Source organism: Phycomyces blakesleeanus (assembly GCF_001638985.1).
Source record: "Phycomyces blakesleeanus NRRL 1555(-) unplaced genomic scaffold PHYBLscaffold_2, whole genome shotgun sequence".
NCBI classification, from domain to species: Eukaryota; Fungi; Mucoromycota; class Mucoromycetes; order Mucorales; family Phycomycetaceae; genus Phycomyces; species Phycomyces blakesleeanus.
In genome coordinates, this window is record NW_017265135.1 from 93,433 (window position 1) to 117,417 (window position 23,985).

Sequence of the window (23,985 nt, forward strand, 5' to 3'; positions counted from 1 at the left end):
ATATTGCCAATAACCAAGTGCTTGTAAAGCTATGGTTACTCAATACATATGTTACCCTCATTGCTCATAAACGACAATGGCTCAGGACAGTTGTAACAAAGAAAAGAAAATCCTGGTTCCATTCATAATATTTTAAAATGTCATATTATCATTTGTGCTCACAATATGTATACAAAAAGGTTCATTTATCAATCATAAGCTTATTCTGTAGTGCGACACCATTTTGACCGACTAAACGCATTGTCAAGAGCGGTATTTGTACTTGCTCCTAATCAGTGCGAGACATAAGTTCCCCTTCTCTTCTTCGACCGCCTAAAAGGCAACTTTGGATCAGTAACAAGTATGGTATAGATTTATTATTTGATCCAAAAAGAAGCACTAAACTACCAATCTGTAGTTGTAGCAATATTATTGTTTCCATAGTAATAAATAAATAAATAAATAAATAAATAAATAGGAAATACATTATGTAGCTTTTACTGATCACACTCTTTGCGCACACAATGCATACAAATGTTAGATATCTCTATAAAGTCCCTTGCATTGAACCCAGTCCTGGGATACACATCATTTCTTTCTTTCCAAGGGTTTGGAGACTATGAACTCAAAATTTTCCTTTGTGTTTTGGTGGAAATGTTATATGGAAAATGATTTTTATTTCTGGGATTTTCTTTCTTTTCTGTAGTTCCAACCGTTTGACCTCTCTTTAATACCAGTATCAAAATATAGAACATAAAATGGTCTTTTTATACCTTACTTCTTTACGCCAATAATTTTTAAAAAGGAATACAATATTGTACATGTGAGCTTAGAGAGTGTGACATGTACTTCTTTTTTTTTTTGGTCTGATATTTTATGTGCGTACATATGCATAATTCTTTTTTATAGTAGATTTGTATGATAAAAATACCAATAGCTATTATACTCTTAAGCAAGTAGTAAGGAGTATCAGAAAGGTAGTAAGATATCAAAGCTATTTGGGTGTTTCGGTTTCTACCATTCTATCATTCTATCATTTGATTCCATTCCATTTTATTCTATTCTTCCGTTGTATATGATACACAATAAAATGGACTTTATATTTTATTTTTAAAGATCGGTGGTGACACTGTGTGCTTTGTATTAATAGGTCCGGATTATATAATATAATATACCAATAAAGAGACGTGAAAGTTTCAAGATCACTTATTCACACCAAGTTTAATGTATTAATGCTTTATGTTATGTGATCAAAACAGACCTTTACTTGATAATTATACGTGTGTTTTTATTATTTTTTATTACAGGTTATAATAGAGAATATGAGTTACTTGAAGGGGAAGATAGCGTTTACAGAGCAATACAAAAGAAGTTGTTGTTATTTTGTTTTTGTTTTTACCATGGAAATATTATAAAATAAAAAGAAAGAACAGAGGTCTCTTGTGTGTGTGTGTGTGTGTGTGTGTGTGTGGGTGGGTGGGTGAATGTATTTATATACATATTTATACATTATTGTTTAATACTTGAGGATAATGTACAGGGCGTGGACTATGCAAAATTTGATATTTGGTTAGTAAATGTCCATAGTACACAGTACATTACATTACATTACAGTACAGTACAGTACATATTCTATCTCTCTATCGCTTTCTTCTTCTTCCTTTCACCTATCCCTCTTTTCACTCTCTATTTATTTATATATATATATATAAAGACTTTGTGTACTTACTGATACCGGGAATGTAACCCAAACAGGTCAAACCAATGTTGATCAAGAGATCACAACCGCAACCGCGCTCAAAGAATACACCAAGAGGAGGGAGAACGACGGCTAAAAGGAAAAACAAAGAACAATAACAAAAAAGAAGAGTTTAATCACAAAGGGCCCATTCATTAGTTTCATTCAAGTTGAATGTATGGAATAGTTGGCTTGGTTGGTTGACTTACCGAGAACAATTTTACAGATGTCAGATGCAGTGAAAGCCATTTTTATTGGTATGTATGAATGTATGTATGAATGTGTATGTGTTGATTTACTGATGTAAAGAAGAAGAAGAACAAGAAATTCAAAAGGAAAGAGAAAAAAAGAGACTGGTGTTTTTATAGTTAAAAAAAGACAGAAAAATGATATTATTTTATTATATTATATTATTATTTATTGCATAACGGATGATCTCATTTCCAGGCCGGAGTTGGTTCAATAATGACGCACTAGACGGGTAGCACCACATCCAAAACTAAGAGGAACGACCAGCCCCAAATCTGCACGTGCGAGTGGCTGGAGACTGATGGCGTCTAGGACCAGCACAAACGAACTGGCTCTTGCTGAATCCAGGACTATTGAAATCAGTACACCGTCATCTTCTCCTATTGCATCAGGTCTAGGCACAAATACAGGCTGACTTGGGTAGCACCCTGCCTGGTACCAAGTCCCAACAATAGACCTTGTTTCCATATTCTATTATCCAGAAACATATAATAATAATAATAATAATAATAATAAGAATTCTTTTGTCGTACAAAAAACCAACAACAAGAGTTTAAATAGTCAAACAACTTACGGTTTTTATGATACTGTCCCAAATCGTGCCATCTAACAAGGCACTATTTGCAGAAAACCCAACTCCATACATAAAACTGTAGCTACTTCCAGATCTCAAGGGGTGAATACTCGGCAACTCAAGCGAGGGCGGCACTCTGGCCTCTTCGTGGGCTACCGGCATCCATTCCCAACTTGATTTAGTACTCTTGAGCAGCAAAGAAGACAGTCGGCTACTCAGACTTGCAACCGGCTGTCCATAAATCAGGTATTGAGATCCAGCTGCAGTAAGGTTACCGAGAGTAAAACGGCACACTTGAGAAGATGCCAAGCGTTCCGGGAACATTGTACCCAGTTGTCGAAGTTGAGGACGGGTCAGTTGTCTCAGAATTGTGTCGTCCTGGTACACAATCATGTCCAAATTTATCGAATCCCCTACCTCAAACGCATTCACCTGGTGGAATCTAGATTAATTAAAATAAGATTAGAATGAATACCAAACTCTTCTTTTGTATGTATATATAATACTTGCGCAAAACAAGCTCTGGCTTGATAGGTAGCAACCACTTGTTGTCTTGCACGAGAAATCACATAGAACCGAGTAGGTTGGGATTTGTCAAACTGATGACTGTCAAGAATACTCGCGTTCCAGTTGAGTTTACTTGAATTTGCAATCACAGGAAACAGGGGCTAACAAGGATCATTATTATTTTATAGGCACAGTTAATTTTCTACATCTCTATCTTTATCTTTATCTATCTACATATACACTTCTTTACTCTTAAATTTGTTTTTTATAGATATCGTTCTTTTCTCACCAGAATAATATAGTTTGGTGTGAGGCAGAAAGTATTGACAAAGGCAGTAGGTGCATTCAATGTGGCAATAACTCTTCCTTGGGGATACTCTTCAGAGAGAGACATGAATGTGTATTGGGTTGACTGATATCCAACATCCATAGTCACATTAATATACTCTCCTGTCGTACTATCCACTCTGCCCTCTGGGCATGCAATAGGGCCCTTGAATGCCGGATTGATCTCCTCAAAGGTCTGTAGCTTTATAGGCTTAAGATCTGTAGGATCTAGCTCTTGCAACTTTTTTTTTTTTTTTTGGATTTTGGGTATTGGATTTTGGATTTGGAATTGATATTTATTTATTGAAACATATATATATATATATTTAATTAAAATACTAATAATATAATATATAGAAAAACAATACACCCTTTACGCTTCTTCTTCTTTTTCTTTTTCTACCTGCTTCTCCCCTCCCTTTCCCCCTTTTTTATATATATATATTCCGTTTCTATTATACTGCTTCACTTACATGGTTTGCATAGTTGCGACAATACAATCTTCCTCTTAATCCAGGAATCTCGGTTACGATATGGACACCACACGGCTCTCCGTCGGGTTTTACAGCACGTGAAGGAGTCAAGAACTTACTCAGGACTGTTTGGTGACTATCGGTCTTGAAGAACGTTGCTGGGTGACGAGGAGTGAATCCATGATGATCTCGAATCTTTTCTTCCATACGATAGCTGGTCAATCTTTGGCGGTGACTGATTGTATTTCGTTTGGCATTAAAGTCAAATCTATTGACTAATGGAAGACTAATACATATATTTCTCTAAAGATTAGCTACACTTTTTACTTTTTACTTTTTACTTTTATATATATATATATATATAGTCTTTACCTATCAAACCAGTGGTTGAACCTAAAAAAAGCTGTTACGCTCTGTAACTGTCCATCAACCTCGGCTTTGCGACTAAACTTTACGTCCACCGTTCCAGGTCCAATTGTATAATGTTCACCAGTCAACCAGTCTGGTAACTGACCCACGACTTCTAGATCTCGAATGTCATGCGAAACCTCTGCATTGTGGAATCCCTGAATTGTTGTCATTGTTGTTATTTTTTGATTTGTTTTGTTTTATAGGTAAGTTGATGGAATGAAGAAATGATACACACACACACACACACAAAATAAACTATGTGTAATATACAGTGCTTCCGGTGTATATATATTGAATGATAAACTTGCTTTGTGATGTGAGGTATCTTTGTCAAGAACCACCTGAGTTATTGGCTGGTTTAGAGTGGAAGTGCTGTCGATAAAGGAACCTTCCTGAACTGAGCTTTCGTCGGCCCAACGATCGTTTGTTTCCTGAGAAGCTCTTAGACTTGCTTCCCAGTCGGACGACAAGAGTGTATCTCCAGCTGGCCAGTTGCCTTCTTCAAGTACGGCAGGGGCAGCTTCTGAGCTTAGTTTACCGACAGACATTTTTGTGTTTCTTTAAAGATAATATAAGGAAAGGAAAGAAAGAAGGAAAGAAAGAAAGAAAGAAAGAAAGAAAGAAAGAAAGAAAGAAAATATACGTGTATACTTGTAATAAGCAGGATACAAAGAATATATATATATAATTCTAATCCTAATCCTAATTCTATATAAAAGAAGGTTTACTTTTTTAGTATAAATTTTAGTTTGCCTCCTCAATAATAAAAATAAAAGAACGCCGCCTAATTTATATGTCATAGGCTCAACACAACATACAATAGTCTTGTATTTTATTTTAGTTGGCTGGTTGGCTTAGATTGATCTTGACAGCTTGAGGAATGTAACACCCTTAACCTTTAACAAACTCTCGTCCAATACATTCATACGATCGCCAGTTGCCACAAATCCAAGACGAACATACCACTGCATAACATCAGTTCTGTTCTCTAATACACGAATGGACATCACATCACGACCCAAGGAACGAATAAATTCCGTAGAGGCATCAACCAACCGACGGCCCATTCCACATGATTGGTAGGAAGGGTGGACAGCAACCATACGAATCTCGGCTTCATTTGGCTTCATATCTTCCAATTGGACCATAACTGTGCCAACAACAATAGAGCCATCAAACGCACACAAAAGATGGTTTGGTTTGCCTTGTTCTAAAATCAGTCTCTCAACCATTTCTGTCGTGGCACGATCTCCAGCAATAGTATCTCCTTCTCTTGTCCAGCTATCTATTAACAAAATAGAAATGTATATATATTTAAAGAGTTGAGACAGGTAAAAAGAAAAAGAAGAAGAAAAAAAGAAAAGGTAATGATGTGACAGGTGTTACTTTGAGAGCTGTAGGCAGTGTTGATTGTGTCTCGGATTAGCTCTGCAACCGGCTTGTCATCCATGGACACAAGACGGATAATGATATTGTCAGTTACGATTGGAGCCATGGTAAAATAATAGAAGAAGAAGATGTTTAAATCTGCTTCTTGATTTTCAAGAGCCTCTTTTTTATATATCCAACTATCTAATATGTTTCTCTTTTGTTTAATACATTGGATAGCCGCACAAAAAAATAAAGATAAAAGAAGTTTCTATATACATCGAATAAATGTATATATTACAAATCCTTTTGATACTTCAAATATTTTAAGAGTAATAATGACTCAATATAAAATCCTCATTAGATTTTGGTATTTTACCAAGAAAGGCATTATACACCCTCTTAATAGACCGATCTATATACAAAAAGAATGGGTCTCGCAAAGACAATTAGAGCTTAAACAGAATGCCCTGAAGGTATCGGCCAAGGCGAGACGAGGCGAGGCGAGGCGACGTGATATGATGTGATGTGATGTGATTTGATATGTTGTGTTGAAAAAGGAAAGTAAGATAAGTGACTCACATTGTTTACATCCCGAGATATTCTATGTACCGATTTAATGCTACTTTTACCATTGCTCGTTACATTAATAGGATTTCATTAAATAATAAAACAAAAAAAAAAGATCTTAGATTTTCATATTATTTTGACAGGGCTACACAAGCAGTTGTCTATAGAAAAATGACCCCATATTGAAGATCAAAATTTTGAATATATATATATATAGTTGGTAATTGGCCAAGTACACTATCTATAAAATCTCGCAAACTCAAATATAAAGATATATATATATATATAAGTGCTTTTTTTACTTGAAAGAAAATGTAAGGAAGGAAATCGATAGTAATAATGACAGTGCTAATGATAGTGACAGTGACAGTAATAGTAATGGTGATAATAACGGAAATATAGGAGTTCCAAAAAAAAAGGTACAGAAAATGAACCAAACACTTGATTAAAAATTGGTCAATAAAAATAATACTTCATCCTTCAAAAAGCCTGTGATACACACATACACACACACACACACAGCTCTAATTTTGAATCCAATTAACTGACATTCGAATGGAATATACACGAGATGGGGGCGAGTAGGGAATTTTTATAATAATTATAATAATTATAATAATTATTATAATTATTTATTTAGAAATTAAACAAAGACTGGCTTAACACAGATATTCAAAGTTAATATAATATAATTTATTCAACTATCAAGCCAAGGCTACAAAACTACGGGACTAGAAGAATAAAAGGCTCTTGAATTGTGTGCTTTACAAGACACTGCTTTTTGATTCTACTTCTTTAAAATCTGATAAGAAAGGATAGCAGCAAGGAAAATAAATAAATAAATACGCAGATAAATATGCTACTAAAATGGATCTGATAAATAAAGAAAAAAAAAGAAAGGGCAATTAAACGAAACAAAACGACATTTTTGATCAGATTAAATCTAGGAAACATCTGTAATCTAAATATAAATCCAACCCAATTTATTTTACACACTTCTTTTAATTCCTTTACTTCTCTTACTTCTCTTACTTCTTTTACTTCCCTTATATGCTTTGAGCACAAGAAGTCTTGGTAAAACTTCGGTTCCATGGATACCAAAAATAAAATTAAAAATAAAATTAAAAATAAAATATATTATTGTTATTTGGTATATAATCACAAGATCTTACCTGTTCTATATCCAAAGTCTTGGCTACAAGAAAAAATATTTATATACATATTCTATTTAAAAACTAAAATAAAATAAAATAAAATAAAATAAAATACAAAGGTGACAAACCAAAGCGAAACGTGTGTTCCCTTGCTTCTGAACACAACTCTTTTAATAGTGTACTTGTCTATAAAAAGGATTTAACCTGTGTATAAATCAAAATGATTGTCAAAAAATAGCATACCCCTTCTCATCATCTCCTCCCCCTCCCCATCCCCATCCCTTTCCCTTTCCCTTTCCCTTTCCCTTTCCCTTTCCCTTTCCCTTTCCCTTTCCGCCTTCCGCCCTCGCCCTCGCCCTCGCCCTCGCCTCCCGCTTCTTTTTTCTTTTTCTTCTTTCTTTTGTGTCCATCTCCCCTTCCTCTTTACCTATATACCTCTTCGGTTACGTGCGTTTGGCCGTCTGTGTGTGTGTGTGTGCATATTGTATAAGTTGTAAGTGGTAAGTAATATTTATATATATATATATATATATATTAGTGTGCGTGTGTGTGTGCCTGTCTGTGTACATACATGTGTACATGTACATGTGTGTGTGTGTAAAAGAAGAAAATCAAAGTGTATGTTTGTATGTGTATACATACACATGTCTATGTGCGTGTACGCACACACACATATACACACAAACACACATAACTGCAAAATGTTCTCTGACCTGTCTCCTTATTAAACTTCTCTTTCAAACCATTGCTTTACGCCTTTTAGAGTTCGTGGAGGCTTAGGATTTATAGAAGTAGGACCGATAAATAAAGTTTGGGAGAGAAGCCATTCTTGACCTTCTAAATGTATTCCAAGATCAAGAACCAACCTCGTTCATTACGCCATCATCATCTCCATCATGTTTTCTCGATTCCCATTTGAAATCCTCACAACTATTGCTCTTTTAATTTCACAAGAAGACAAATTAAACTGCTCAGCAGTATGCAAAGCATGGCGACGTCCATTTCAGGACTCATTGTGGAATAGCGTGGAAATCAACAGCATGAACATTGACATGATTTGTGATTCATCACCTTATCATCAACGTCTATTCAAAACCAACGGTCATCGTGTCCGGTCTATGGTCCTAGGAGGATGGACTCGTCTGAACAGCAAACAAATCCTCAAACTTCAGTACTATTTTCCACACTTAAAATCTCTTTCGATCCAAGACAAGAGTTTGAGTCGCAACGATTTCGGAAAAGCTACCGATTGGTGTCACTGGGGATCTTTGACACGCCTAGAGATTATCTTGCCCAGTTTAGAACACAAGAACCTAGAAACTTATTTTCTCGACGTAGTAGGCTCCTTACCTTGTCTTGAATACCTTGACATGTCCGAAGGTGTCTGTACCGGCAGATACCTTTACACCTGGCGAGATTTTGAAACCCTGCACGAAAAACTACCACGCCTGGAGCATCTACGGATGAAAGTATCATTGGCGCCCATTCTTGTAAATGACGTCCTAGAGATTCAAGACACTAAAAGCGCCCCATCCTTGTCTGCCGTCCACCTGTTTGGCGAAACAATGGACCCTCAGTGGCTTTACTACTGCGCCCTCAAATACCCAAACATACACACATTCGAGTGGAAAATATTCTATGGCTACGACACCGCCCACGAGAGAATGACGGACACAATGTATGCTGCCATGGGTCTGGCTATGAAAATGATTTCCTCGCTACCCTCCTTTTTTCCACATCTTAAAAAGGCAATCATCGAAGAGATTTCGGATGAAGGAAGACTACACACTCTGTTCTGGAAGAAGCTTCGACAGTCTGGTGCATCTCTTGCACAGCTAGAGTACCATGTGCGCGGAGAAGTCATTGCTCCTTACCAAATACAGACCATCCTGCGGGAATGTAGCCAGACCTGCTCAGATACACTCGAGACTCTCCAACTCCAATTCTATACATCTGATTCCTATCTCTGTATGGCACCAATATCACTTGGCACATTCCCCTGCCTGGTAAATCTCACCATCAACCTTCTCTACAATCATTTTGAACTCGATGTCATTTTGGACAATTGTATAAATCTTAAAAAATTAAAACTTCAAAATGGCACAAGTTCCATTAGTCATGGGGCACTAAAATACCCTCAACAACACGGTCTTCAGACATTTGAACTGGTTTCCGTAAGAGTCAATCTAGCAATATTCAGACATCTTTCGTACCGTTGTCAGCAGTTGCGACATCTCGAGCTCGCCACCTTACGTATAGCGGAAAAGATTTGCTCAAAGACTGGGAATCTTCTGTTAGACATGCCATTTACCCAGTTGGAAACGTTGAAACTCTGTGACCTTGTACTATATTCGGAAAAAGATGATTATAGTAATCCCTATTATTACGACAACGACAGTACCGATAGTATGGATAGATACCACCAAATACAACTGTTTGTTATCGAACAAACTCATACCAACCCACCAATCCCTGACAGTCCTGTACAGTGTCATGCGGTACTGCCGACCTCTCCACCAACCTCTCCACACCCGCAATCACCATCACAATCACCTATAACCAAAGATACCACATGGTTTCATCGCTGTCTCGGATCCCCCCATAATCATAATAACGACAATAGCAATAATATTAATAATAATACTCCTAGCCAAGAGATTCGTGTTCTTGAGAAAGAGCAAGTTGAGACGGCTTGCAAATATTTTCAAACCTTTCAAGCGCAATCCCAAGAGGAAGCCACTCACTCGGATATCGAACGAGATGAGGATGGGTTGGTACTTGAGCAATATTGGCAAAAGGATCTTCCAGAGGGCTATATTACACTACGTTGTAAGTCGGTGGACCAGTATTCTATAGAAGGTCTTCCGGACCACACAATAGACGGAACGTAAAGATTGTTGTCATTATTATTTTTTCTGTAAATATATATATCTTAAAATTGGACTTTGAAACATAAGAAGAAGATGATGAAGAAGAAGAAATAGCAAAGAAAACACTATTTTATCTTTATATCTATACTTGTTATTCTATGTGGCTGTCTGCAATCCAGATACATACATACATACATAGAGAAAAAGAGAGATTAGATGCAAGTGTAGACTTATTAGATCTACTGCTTTCTTAAAGGCATCAATCTTTTATTTCCTGTAGATATCTTGGGAATAATGTATTGATATACCAGCAAAAATAACACCATTATCCTCCAAGACACACACTTATTGTCCAACAACGAATATACATGTATGTTAAAAGTCAAGAATACTCTGCTCTACTCTATTATATTAGCATATTTGTCGGATAAAATATAATACAATGCAGAATAGAATAAAGAAAACCTTTTCGACATACTAGAGAGGGTAAAGTGTGTGTTATAGCAAATTCAAATCAATTTGCCACAATCTTCTATAGCCTAAAAAGGGTATCCACACTTTTATAATAGAAATTATACAAAGAATAAAAGCCGGATATATTGGGACGATGTGCATAGTGGTTGGCGGCTGCCCTTCCTCGGAGTATGACAACAGAGAAGAAAAGAGCGAGAGGAAGAAGCAGTAGAGACCATACCAGAGGAAGTTTAGTTAAGATGAATAAAAGATCTCTTTTTACCTCGTTAAAAGCACTCACCCATTTTATTATTTCGACTGCTGGTTTTCATCCCCATACGCCTAGTCAACTAAATATTATTTGCCTCATCCTAACTATTGGAGAGCACATCTATTGTCTCAAGAACGTATCATCTTGAAGTAGTTTATTGTCCCTCATTACCACACCTCTATTAAGTATAGAAAACCTGTGCTATCTAGTAGCTCGGGCGTAGAAACTATCCAACTTGAATGCTCTTCCTCGCAATAGTATCGAAATCAGTTAAATGGCCTCTTACAAGTACCCTACATGTCAATATGGCTTCCAAAAAGGTTTATATATGGCATTTTCGGCGATTTAAAGGAATATATTCGGAGATTTAAAGTATTTAAACCAAGAGAGACAGATATTTATAATAGGGACTTCCTTTAATTAATTATTGTCAAATATAGTAAATATATATATATATAAAAAAACTTTCTGGTGAGGATTACTTGTAAATGAGTTTCTCCAAGCCATAATAATGTTTGGAAAGCATGTTGCTTATAGCTTACAGAAAAATGACTTGTACTTAGTTTTATCTATATGCATATATATATATTACATTATGGAAAGATATTGTAAAAATCCTTATTGACTTGTTGTTATGATACCATATATGAAACAAGACCTAAAATAAGAATAAAAATAAAACTTTATGTACATAAGTATTTGGCAAGAGGAGTGTTTTTGGTTTCTCTTCTTTTCCTTTCGATTGATATATTTATTTTCTAAGAATAATATTAGTAATAAGACGACAAGTATGCTTTAGGTATGGTCTCAGTTACTGAATACTTTATCGAAAGTTTTTCAATAGATACATGATTTAGTTACAGCTTCACAATGCCCATAGCACCGTGTCAAAATATATACACATATAAAAAAAATAAAAGTGAAAATATTGATTATTTTATTTTGATTACAGAAACAAGATCAAAGAGAAAACGATACGTATATATAAAAGGGCTAGTTAATTATACGTCTAAAAGCTGTATTACTAAGAGCTATGTTATATAATTTCTTCTACAGAAAACACCCACTTGTTTAAGTGTGTTATAGAGTCATTCTATCGATAAAAATATTAAAAAAAGCGTACAAAATGTAAACATATCTGGTTCTCGGAAATTGATTCCATTTTACCGTCATAAAACTAATAAAAGGTAGGAGGAGCTATCACATAAAGTGACTTTATGTGGTGCAATCGGACTTAAGTATCGATGTATAATCGTATTTTTCAAAAACTGATACTCTTCAAAGTTTGGATGTTTTGATAGATTTATTCGCGGAGTTTAACTTTTTCAAGAAGTTGGAACATCTTAATGGCTCCCATTGGCGGTAAATTGAAATATTTATCCTAAAATAGAGAGTCATGTAAGCAAGAAAATAACCAAGCTTTAGGTACACTATTTTTTTCCTATATTTAGCGGCGATTTAATAAGTTTTACATATAAAAATTTTCAAAAAAATTGAAACAAATGCAAAAACATAGATACTTAAGTCCGATAGCACCATCTGTATGTGGATTTCATATTCTACACAAGTAAAATGAATATGACAAATGATAGTAATAAAGTATGATTAAGCAAAGTAATATTTATTATATTTCATACATTCCACAGATAGCAAAAACAGAATATCCTCTATATATGTATTTGACAATCGGGTCTTTTATCAATGTCAAACGCAAGTAAATACATACAGAATAAGGAGAACGAATTTGGAAGATGAGTGAGGAGCCGGAAGATGAATAGTGAGGAGCCGGAAGATGAATAATGAGGAGCCGGAAGAGGACGATGAGGAGAAACTTAGCTCTATATATATATTTTTATTAAACACATGCACACAATAAAACACTGTTATGATGAGTACACCATTTTGCACTATTTTAGATTTATATAAAGAGTCTATATAAAGAGAAATCTCTTCTTCGGTTTTCTTCTTCTCTCTTAAGTTACTTTAGTGTTTTTCGACTATCTTACCTATACATTTCTTCTTCAATGATTCCGGGCTTGGCGTTTAACAATCTCTCGGCGCCCTGGGATAATTTTGATGAGAATCCTCAGTCGGGTTCCTTAAACCCTCCGAACACTTCCTATATGGTTGAGCAAGACTTTCAATATACACAAGATATGAATACCAGAGAAATTATGACAAATATCTTCCTTGAGAACACTAGCGACTTTGAATACCAACCTCTTGGACTTCAAACACAATCAGTTTTGACTCCTACATCATCTCCCGGCCAATTCAATCAAGGCGAACAATTTGAAGAATTCAAGCAAGTCGAGGAAAACAATGGGTTAGACAAATTGAATAACCATGATTTTGGAATCTACAATGGCCCTGTGTACCCAGAAATATCTGCATCTGGCACTTGGCCTTACAACACTTTTGAATTGACCTTATCTGGCAATGAATTACAACAAATCGTTCACGGATACTTGACTAGCACCGAAACACCTCTTCTATATCCACCTGTACAAGACCTTGCTCTAGAAAACAACTGGTTATTTAGTGATGGGCACTGTCACAGGCGAAAAGAATCTTTTAGTTCTGATTCAAGCCTTTCAACAGCCACGTCTTCTTTGTATGCCGATAAATCATACCGTTATGAACAATTCTCTGATTATGGTTACATATGTTCTTTTCCCGGTTGCAAGGGCAAATTTAATCGAAAGTATGGCCTAAAGTCTCACATGGACATTCACAAAAAGGAAAAAAAACACGTATGTCAAGAGAGACACTGCACTTCTGCATTCAAACGCAAGCACGATCTAACTCGTCACGCCAAAATACATTCGAATTACCGCCCTTATTCCTGCAAGAGATGCCACAAGTCGTTTCCGAGAAGCGACGCCTTGTCATCTCACTATAGAACTCGAAACGCCTGCAGCAACAGAAATTAGAGCTATACATCTTTACAGTGCTCTCTCTGTATGCTTATGTATATACATATGCACATATGTACCTTTTTTTCTTATATATCTTTGTACCATAATGTAACTTAACTCTAAGCTGGTATTCCACCTATATTCCAACACATACATACATACATACATACATACGTGCCTTCCTTCCTTCCTACTTTAATTCCTTCATTCCCTTCTTCATATATTCATCCATTCATTTATTTACTCATCAATTAATCAATTTTTATCTACTTATATATGTTTTTTTTTAAAAAGAAAAAAAGAAAAATCAATCATGGCAAAAAATCACATCATATCATGTTAATATTATGAACTGTACAACCTTGGCAAAATTATAATAAATTCTCATTACTCTAATAAATTATATAAGCTTATAAAGATTATAGTTTAAGTCCAATCATTGTTTATTTTAATTAAGTATGTCTATAAAGCAAGTTTTTTCCTAGAATTTATATCCTCACTTAAGAGCAACCTACCAATAAACAAAGCGTTTGTAAATATTTTAAGAAAGAAAGAAAGATACGTCAAAAGATTAAAAGGTTAAAAGATCATAAGACCAAAAAACTGTCAAGCGTGAGGATATCCCAATAGGTAGCCTTTCGTACGAAGAGCGTTTTAAAACTATGACAGCAAATTACACAAAGAAAAATTAACAAGATTGACGTCTGGCATAAAAAAGAAATCGATATTGAGAATTACTGACAAGGACAAAGGACAGTAACATCCACATTTACAGCATGATCTTTAAATCTCTACAATTGGTGTTTTGAGCCCATATTTTTTTTATCAAGAGGGAATAGGGTTATGCTTCTACACTGAGTACACATGCAGTACTTTTAGTTACAATCAATCCTTGACGATAATCACTTTACTAACTTCATTAACAATATAGGTATCCTTAATTTTGAGTAATCGCGATATATATATATGCATCATTCCCAACAAAGGCAACGTAAGCAATAAAAACAATTGTGAGAAAAGCAGAAAATTATATCGCTATTACTGTCACTGTATAGATCATTATAATATTGAACTTACCGCTGAAAGGGAGAATTGTATTTTAATAAGGACCATTTTTTATCAAAATGACTAATTAACTACAGAAAATCAGCTATAGATACAAATCGATTACGCAAAGTATCTTTACTTATATACGTATCATAGTGCGGTATACTACAATATACAATTTAAGCGTTGTTTGACATTGTTTGCTCAAATGTTGAGCAAAATATCCCATTTTTTCACTCTAAAAAACAATTTACTAATAAGATTTTGGATATTTAGACCATATAAGCATATTTGATCCAAAAGTTCCCTCAGGGTATACACCTAAGAAAATATTGAGATTTTTTTTGCTACTAAGTAAAGTTGTTCAACACATTGATCCATAATTTACAGTGCTTATTTGACTAGAAACAGGCCAATATTCATGGAGATATCGAGAGATGTAAAAATGGCAATTTCGATATTTACACCATTTAAGCATGTTTGATCGAAAAGTTCGCACAGGACATACGTCTAAAAAATTAAATAGTTGTGTTTGTTTTTATTAAATAAAGCTGTTTATCAAATTGATCCATAATTCTTAGTGCTTGTTTGACCAGCAACAGACCAATATTGATGGAGATATCGATATTTACACCCTTAAACGATGCTTTTAAATAGCGGACATTACAAGTGTCGTGTCCCAAAAATTACTCTTATTGCGTGGGGACAGGTTCCGTGATTAATTAGTGGAAAATGCTGTCAAGAGTATATAGAGTATTTGCATGATAGAGCAGTATATTATATACATATAGCTATAAACTCGATGGTACCTTTGTATCTCTGGAACACGGCACTAATGTTATCTCCTATACACCCACACATGGGTGCTATTAAGGATCCAGAGCTTTAGGCAGCAACTACCACAGGATCTCACCTTTTTATTTCAACTAATTTACTGGGCCAAATATGTTTATTTGTATTATACAGTTCCCATACTTTTTTATCTTCGATGTACAAAGTCTTAGAGTTCTTCTCTGATAGAAACCACTACACCTTTATTTTCTTCATTTAAGAACCGTTACGAATCTTTCGTTTCTCTTGAGATCTCTAACTCTAGAAAATATCGTCAGAACTTCAGTACAATCATACTGCACTTCTTTATTAAACTCAAGCCCATTCCAAAAAATAATAATATTACAGACGAGTGTGGTGATACCTAACCCACACAACTCTTTTTTTTTTTAAAGAACGTCAATCGTCAATTCAACTACTTTAACGGAGTTGAGTTTCGTGAGTTCCTTTTCAGTGAAGAGGACCAAAGTAAATGGAGTCTTCCATCTATTTTACACATCTCTTGAATCCTTTCATCGCTGACGTGTACCCCTTTAAAAAAAACTAAAGGAAAAAATTCGTGACTATTTTCATATGCATGTGACTACTAGAGCTAAAGACCATGAAAAAAAAGGCAAAAAGTAAACAAAAAAGGACGCAAAAAACAGAAAAAGACGAGCGACAACGATGCGAAACCTTATTTACCATCAGAAACTACAATTCTGCTCATGCGAATAGCTCATTAGCTTATATATAACTCTCATCATGTTCTTGCAGAAATGAGTTTGTCACGACCTTGCGCATTAAAGATCAATTTTCTATTTTTCTCATTCAGCCTGACGTCCGATGTTGATTCGCGCATCCTTTTAACAGCCACTCATGATAGAAAGCAAGAGTTTTTAGGGTAAAAAACAGAAGGCACACGCGTTTAAAAACTGTTAAACTCTTGAAAGTACTTGGTAAATATACGTACAGTCGATGTCTGGTTGATTTTCTTAGAAAGATAATAGAGTTTTGACTATTACAAGAATAATATCTTAATTCTTATATATGACACAAAAAAGCGTGTATACTTTTTAATATTGAACAACATAGGATGCAGCAAAACACAAGAGAAATGTCTTTTAAAAAGGCTTGCTTTTATTTTGTAGGATTTAGTAAAGACCTTTGGAAGGAAATCGCTATGTCAAGATATCTGTTTTACACGCTTGATAGCTATTTTCTTTCTTGAGCCTCGATCTCTCCAAGCCGTTTGAACGTCGGGGTTTATTATATCTTGCAGGAAGGTACGTTGATTTAGGTTAAAGTATATACATTATTCGCAGACCTTCAAAGCACAAAGATCCAAGAGAGCATACATAGGCACGGAATAGATCAGACATTGTAGTAATAGCGTTCACAGATCCTCAAAGTATAATACTTTAAAAATACTTTACATATAAAAAGGGTTTGTATATGCAATGGTCAGAATAAACGGATCTATTTTTTATGAGCTTCGAGATCGTATTGTGTGTCCATTGAAGGTTATAATAGTGTTTGGTCGTTCAAAGGTTGGCTAGGTTGGTTTATATGATATAAATGCACATTTAATATTATTGAATTTACTGGTGAAATGAAAAATGTAATAAAAAAAGGGCATTTTGATCAAAATGGCAAATCAAATCTTGAAATTCGGCTATAACTCTATATCGGTTAAGTCAAGCTACTTTATATGTATACGCAACCTGATGGAGTACATTAGGATCCATCATTCAGATGTTGTTTGACATTGATTGCTTAAATATCAAGCAAAAGGATTTGTGCACCAAACATTAATCTCACTGCGATGGCCAGTCCCATAATCTTCGTTTCGAACTTTGACTGTAATTTAGGATTTTGAATAAACTTCAATAGATTTATTTAGACTTAAGAGTTTTTGAGTTTACCGAATATGTTATTTGCTCGTTTAATACCTGATAAAGTTCAACCAAGCGATTAATTTGATATATTGTAACTTAGGGCACGTTTGATTTGATATTACTTAAATATTCTTCTGGTAAAGCTTAAGAGACATAACATTGGTAAGTGTAATTTAGTAAAATAATACATGAAGATTTCTGTCAGCCTTTCCAAGTTCACTATGCTCCTCTTCGCTGAGAGTTTCTTATTGTATTGTATTTTATTTTTGACCTTCTTCATCAGCGTCTTTTCTCTCTCTCATTATATTTCATCTTCTTCAGCTTTTTTCTCAACATCTTCAATTTTTTTTAAAAATATTGTCAGTTAAATAAATCAAGAGATTGTTTTGAGAATCATAATACGCCGCGCTTAATATGTCTTGACTAAACATTCTTAATTCATGCATTGAATTTCACTATGATACACACACACACACACATATATATATATATATTAAAGAAAAAGAAACTATTTTGATCGTATTTGTAGTTGTTTTGTCGACTTTAAAAATTCGTTGAAATGATATTCTTAGCTAAAGGTCTATACAATAATAATAAAGGCGCTATTTGGATTGTAATGTTTCTTTTAACCCTTTTGACTTAAACTCATACATTACTTTTTCTCCATTCTTACAAAGTGTCTGCACAAGATGAGCCAAAATGTGTTGAATGCGATTGAGATCCAGGTTCTGGGCGAGTCGAAAGCCGAAGTTCCTCACTAGACAACATACACACACACACACTATCTCTCTTATATGTCATATAACATCAGTGATTTTGTAGTATAGAGCGCAATCTTATTGAGACAAAAATCTGCATGATATTGTCTGTCCACAGTTCCCCAGACCAAGGAAGAAAGTATTCGACCAAACGATCAATGTACCTGTCTTGGTAGTTGCACTCTTTTAATCTCACCAAAGGTCCAAGACCATCTAAAGCCCACAAACATCCCTAAAACCGTGACCAATCCCTTTCAATACTTATATATATATACATATTGAAAGTGTGGCTCTTGCCATATCTCTCACTCTACTTGCTGATAGCTCGTATCCTCCCATCATTGCCAACTACTAGAAATCTACACTCATCTAGACCAAACAACCAATTTCCACTGCTCAATTGCTGTTCAACCCACTTTGTCGACGCGTTATTTTAGTCGGATTTCCTAGTGTATGTGCGTTTCTTCTTCTTCTTCTTCGATTGAACCTAGTTTATAAGCTGGTTAATGATAGTTAAGACCAAAAATATTTATGTTCTTGGGAAATGGAGATTCCTACATCAATATCTGATTCTGGACATCAATTGACACTAATGGGAATCTATACGAAATTCACATTTCAAGGCAGTTTGGGATCTCTTGGGAACATTTGATTTCCTGTCTATATGTGGTAAGCATGTAGAGGCATCTTTATCTCTGAAGGATTTTCACAAAATTTCCAACAGTGTTTTGCAGAATGCCAAGCGTTATAGGAACTTCATGAATAGCGTCCTTTTTTTTCATTGATGTATGATTCAGTCCCTCATGACTGAATCTAGCTGTTGTCTTTTTAAGGTTTATTATGCCAGTAGGAGGTGAGAGTATTTTTTTTATTTTATTTTTACGTTTTGTATCATTTGTTTGACATTTGAATAAGTTTATGGAGAAGGAGAGAAGAATAATTTGATGCTTCAAGAAAAGGCAAAATTATAAATTTTGTGACCAGCCCATCATCAATTACTTGCTTTTTAAACAAAATAAAATAAAAGACTTACTAAATAATACTTATTAGTCAGTATACATGTCGGTTGAACTGTCACCAAAATGGTCAAGTATCCCAATTACATAATATACCAAACTCTCATGGTAGACACTATTCTTGTTGTAACATAAAAAAAACTTACATTTTATATAGCTTAATATTATATATATTTAATACTTTAGAGTTTGGCCTAAATTGGATAATGGAGGAGTTGCCCAACTTACCTTAGAATGGATGTAATACTATTTTCGAGCCAGTATTTCTTCTTATTTTTCTTTTATTCTTGTATGCGTTATCTAATAAAGTCTAAAGATCTACATTGTATCGGGCTTGCCATGAAAATGTCTTAAAGGTCTGTACATATATAATATTTGAATATCAATGCAAGTCGATTATACTTTGAATAAAAGATTTTTGTCAGATATTTATAAATACAGCTTTTTTTTCCCTTTTGTGTGCAAGCTTGGGTTTTGAAATATTATGATTATTAACATATAAATTTTATTATAGAACAAATATCTCGTAAAAAAAATACAAAACCCTTTGTTGTGTTGCTGTTGTTGTTGAAGTAGTAACTTTGGAGTATAGTATGTGTATGTTTATATTGAAAACCTTATTTTACGGCTTGAAGTTTTTGTGTAATTATACTAAATTTGAAATGTTCATAAATATCACAGTACGCTTGTTTATTTCCCTTCCTTCCTTCCTTTTTTTTGGTTATTTATTACAAAAATGCAGTTCGAAGCCGACCACCGCCCCCAAAGTGACCCTCCTTGTGTAAACAGTACAGTAGTCTCGGTCAATATCGATATGTCAGAGATACTACAAATTTTATTATTCGCCGCCAAAGAAGACGCTGACAATCCAGGGCGTTTTATATTTGCAGTTCAAATACTGCGTAAATTTGTTCTTCCAGAAACAATAGCCCAGCTAATAGATGCCGTATATACATTACACAATGTCAGTCATGCCAATGATATACAACTCTCACTTTTGGCAAACAAAGTACGACCTGAAGATGTGTTGCCTCATACACCAGATCTTTCCTTCCAAAAGGATTGCGTTTCTACATTAGAGAATGCAAATTCATTTGATATATCTACAGCACCACTGGCAGTTCGTGGAAACCAAGAGATCAATTACTATGATTTTGACAGTTATAATGATACTTTCAGTAATACAAGTATGTCTATGTGTATATTTAAACTTTTTGATTGATATAAAATTAAAGAACAAAAATATATATATGTAATCTGCCTACAAGAGGATACACACACATAAATACAAAGGTACCCGAAAATATTATTAAAGCTTCAGACATGTAGACACAGCCTACTCAACACATGAGTCCAATACCGACACAGCCTGCTCAACACATGAGTCCAATACCGACACAGCCTGCTCAACACATGAGTCTAATACTGATATACCCACTTATTTCTTGGTCACTACACAATCTATCTGCCAGAGTTCATCAATAACCACTGAGCGAAAATTTGTTTGTTCCAATCTTGAATGCACAAAAACATTTAAAACTAAGCATGCATGTCAATCTCATGAAATAAGTCACAGTGATAAAAGACCTTTCTTATGCAATTTTCCGGATTGTAGTTATACGACCGCACGTAACCATGACTTGTCTCGACACAAAAAGAAACACGATCCTAAATACAGACAAAGTTGCGATCTCTGCAAGCATTCATACGCTCGTTCAGACTGTCTAAAGAAGCATGTGTGTAATCCTACTATAGGGTCTGATGAAAGAGATGCACCAAAGAGATTAAAGTGGTCCAGACGAAATAAATTTCTGCCTTCATCCCCCAGTGATTAATTAGATAAAAACATATTTAAATTCATAAATAGTTAAAATAAATCAAAATGAACAAAAGCAACAATTAATATATTGCCTTTAGTTTATATTCTCTTCTGGGTACTGGTGCAATCAGCCTCATGCCTTGACGATTAACATGGTAGATTTGATTAACATGGCCATTTCATATATATATATATTTAAAAAAAAGAGAGAGGATATTTCAGCTTATTTGGCGGAAATTCTTGAAAGACATCTCATAAAGTTATTGCTATTTAGTTTATTCAAAATCAGAAGAAAAGAATGTATATAAGAAGAAATTTCGGGTCGAAGTTATATTATAGAAAATAGATCAGCCATATATTAGGATGAAAAGAAGAAGCAGTCGTCCCTTAATTGTTTTGTCGGCTTCAACTTTGGAAAATCGGGAGCAGCTAGTGCTTGCATACTTTTTGAGAGAGAAATATAAAGAAAGGCAAATTCGAATCTTAGTGGTCCATATACCAAAATATTGAAATAATTACCACTAATGAATCATCTAGAATAACTACTTGCAATAAAATAATGATAGCCATCAAAAGCAAAATACTAACTTAATACGAGTTATGATTAATTATATACTTGGAGCATCTTTAGAAAAATATTTTAAACAATAATTATACGAGGCTTTTTTTTTTCTCTTCTATATTTATACTATTTTTATATTTTTTTTATTTCAAGCCATAATTATTCAATATAAACTTATTTAAAAAAATTCAAGCCACTTTTTTTTTTCCTAAAAAAATTAATTTATAAGTGATTATGAATTATTGGATTATTAAAGAAGTCCCTTTGATCCAGTTCTGCTTTTACGAATATAATGGACGATTACTTTGATCTGGAATGTAAGAGTTTTACTATATGCAAGTAGCGGTATACACATATATACTAATATTATGCTTCTATTCAACTGATCTGCTCAGCCCTTGAAGTACGTAAGCAATTTCCCTTGAAAATCGGCCCCAAATTTTGCTATCATAAGTGTATAGTCATTTAATTTGGCATTAATTTATTTTAAAACTAGTAAAATTCATCTCTCTATTGCTAGAATGGTTTCTGTTCTTTCCCCAAAAAACCTATTCTACAAGATGCTCTGATAGTCCTTGACAGTGAAAGTTACTTCTATGAATTAGCTTCTTCAGATTTTTGTCAAATTATAAAAGATTTCGATACCGTCATGGATAAAGATATTAAAACGAGTAATGACTTGAAACCTTGTCTTGATGAAAGAAGGGTAAGAAAATCTGCAAGAAACTGCCAATAAAATATAGGAGGAAAAAATAAATAAAGTACCGAATTTTTCTTAAAAATGTCCTGTAAATAAACCCTTTACAGTTAGGTACTAGATTTTTACCAAAAGACCAGCCCTCTTTTACCGAACCTGAAGAGATCGATATGCGATTCCCAGTCCTATATGAATTTCCCTACTTTCTAACTGACATCTCTAATCCTTTTCCCTGTTTCTATGGTGACGACATTGGAGGATTTGATAATATCGAAAAAAAGACAACAATTTACAAAAATGAAAATCACAATGTCTTCGACCCGGAACCAACAATGGAAGTCAATCCTCAGCCCTATAAAGGCGAAACTATACAAAAGACACCTTTTCAAATTCTCGACTTCCATTACCGCAAAAAATTTGATGAAAATTATATTACCCCACAAGACCATTCTCAGCCCGTAGTGTGTAAAGAAGACAATCAATTTTTCCCCAGCTTGACTAGTTTCAACTACTTGTACGCCTCTGACGAAAGCTGGGAAACTTCTACTTTGTATAGCCTCGATATACCTGCTACCTGTCACTTTGAAAGCTGCTCAAAGCAGTTTTACCGTCGATCTGCTTTCAAGTCTCATCTAGATACACATTTAGATGCCCGATATTTTACCTGTATAACCGAGGGATGTGGTAAAAGATTCAAAAGAAAAAGTGATCTTTCCCGCCATTCGCGAGCACATTCGATTGAAAATGACTTTATGTGTACCGATTGCGAAAAACGCTTTTACAGAAGTGACACATTGAAGCGTCATCTAAAACGTTGTCGGAAAAGCACTAAGTCCATATAAATTCCAAGAGATATGCTATATCATTAATTACCTATGACTATGAAAACCAATATTTCAATACACACAAGAATCACGTTAGCTACTACACAAAACAATACCTACATCCTTAACATATGTTTGTCTTTCCTTTTCGTCAATCCTTAAAATTATATTCCTATGCTTAAGAAATCCACTCCAATTGCAAAACACAATACATATACTCTTCTAAATATTACAAAATTTCGTATAAAGCCAATATTTTTCTTCTTCTCTTTCTATTTATGATACCTTAAAAGAGTCGCCGTTTGGCCATGCAAAAAAAAATACATACAGATGAATAGTTCTCTACAAAAAGTTATGCGAATTAGTATACTGAATGGCAATTATAAACGTAGATATAAATTCCAAAAGCTACTTTTAGTTTTATAGGCAAAACATGATAGTATTATATTGATTACAGATAAAATCTAAGGAGTCAGATTGTAAGCGCCAGCGGTACCAATAAAATACAACAAAGAGGGTAGACCCAAAGTGATCTTCTGTCCACGTCAATACCTCCCCTTTCTGCTGGCTACACGTAATTTCCATTGGTCTACAGCAAAAGTAAATTTGCTCCTCCAAACTTGTATCAATAATTCACCTATTTAACTGCTGACGCTGGTCTCCAGCGTACGAGGGAATCGTCGAGGGGATTG

At 34.5% G+C, this 23,985-nt stretch overlaps 5 protein-coding genes across 5 annotated transcripts; 2 read left to right on the top strand and 3 right to left on the bottom strand.

Moving 5' to 3' along the window:
* Positions 1-1,248: 1,248 nt before the first annotated feature.
* Positions 1,249-2,030, bottom strand: PHYBLDRAFT_129752 (hypothetical protein). Its single transcript, XM_018429310.1, has 3 exons — positions 1,927-2,030; positions 1,709-1,810; positions 1,249-1,527 (listed from the first exon to the last, which is right to left on the bottom strand). The coding sequence occupies exons 1-3, from the start codon at positions 1,964-1,966 to the stop codon at positions 1,496-1,498; spliced, it is 174 nt and encodes a 57-aa protein (XP_018297162.1). The 5' UTR covers positions 1,967-2,030; the 3' UTR covers positions 1,249-1,495.
* A 146-nt stretch (positions 2,031-2,176) lies between these two features.
* Positions 2,177-4,852, bottom strand: PHYBLDRAFT_184656 (hypothetical protein; the record flags this gene model as incomplete). Its single annotated transcript, XM_018438967.1, has 7 exons — positions 4,567-4,852; positions 4,220-4,413; positions 3,848-4,133; positions 3,337-3,615; positions 3,047-3,208; positions 2,541-2,972; positions 2,177-2,437 (listed from the first exon to the last, which is right to left on the bottom strand). The coding sequence occupies exons 1-7, from the start codon at positions 4,804-4,806 to the stop codon at positions 2,177-2,179; spliced, it is 1,854 nt and encodes a 617-aa protein (XP_018297163.1). The 5' UTR covers positions 4,807-4,852.
* Positions 4,853-5,112: 260 nt separating this feature from the next.
* On the bottom strand, positions 5,113-5,753 carry PHYBLDRAFT_162205 (hypothetical protein; the record flags this gene model as incomplete). Its single annotated transcript, XM_018434584.1, has 2 exons — positions 5,113-5,543; positions 5,645-5,753. 2 exons carry the CDS (start codon positions 5,751-5,753, stop codon positions 5,113-5,115), a joined length of 540 nt encoding a protein of 179 aa, XP_018297164.1.
* Positions 5,754-7,599: 1,846 nt separating this feature from the next.
* PHYBLDRAFT_178980 (hypothetical protein) lies at positions 7,600-10,554 on the top strand. Its single transcript, XM_018438071.1, has 2 exons — positions 7,600-7,843; positions 8,113-10,554. The coding sequence occupies exon 2, from the start codon at positions 8,247-8,249 to the stop codon at positions 10,239-10,241; it is 1,995 nt and encodes a 664-aa protein (XP_018297165.1). The 5' UTR covers positions 7,600-7,843; positions 8,113-8,246; the 3' UTR covers positions 10,242-10,554.
* A 3,071-nt stretch (positions 10,555-13,625) lies between these two features.
* Positions 13,626-23,311, top strand: PHYBLDRAFT_15107 (C2H2-type zinc finger transcription factor; the record flags this gene model as incomplete). Its single annotated transcript, XM_018432597.1, has 3 exons — positions 13,626-13,831; positions 19,806-19,862; positions 23,059-23,311. Coding segments are annotated over 3 exons (516 nt in total), but the record flags the coding sequence as incomplete, so codon positions are not given.
* Positions 23,312-23,985: the final 674 nt, after the last annotated feature.

What these genes read in the sequence shown, in the direction of transcription:
- PHYBLDRAFT_129752 (XM_018429310.1), bottom strand. Translation starts at nt 1,966, where the DNA reads ATGGCTTTCACTGCATCTGACATCTGTAAAATTGTTCTCG. An exon ending in CATCTGTAAAATTGTTCTCG is followed by an intron (nt 1,811 to 1,926) that starts GTAAGTCAACCA and finishes TTTTCCTTTTAG; the next exon opens with CCGTCGTTCTCCCTCCTCTT. An exon ending in GGGTTACATTCCCGGTATCA is followed by an intron (nt 1,528 to 1,708) that starts GTAAGTACACAA and finishes AATTTTGCATAG; the next exon opens with TCCACGCCCTGTACATTATC.
- PHYBLDRAFT_178980 (XM_018438071.1), top strand. Translation starts at nt 8,247, where the DNA reads ATGTTTTCTCGATTCCCATTTGAAATCCTCACAACTATTGCTCTTTTA.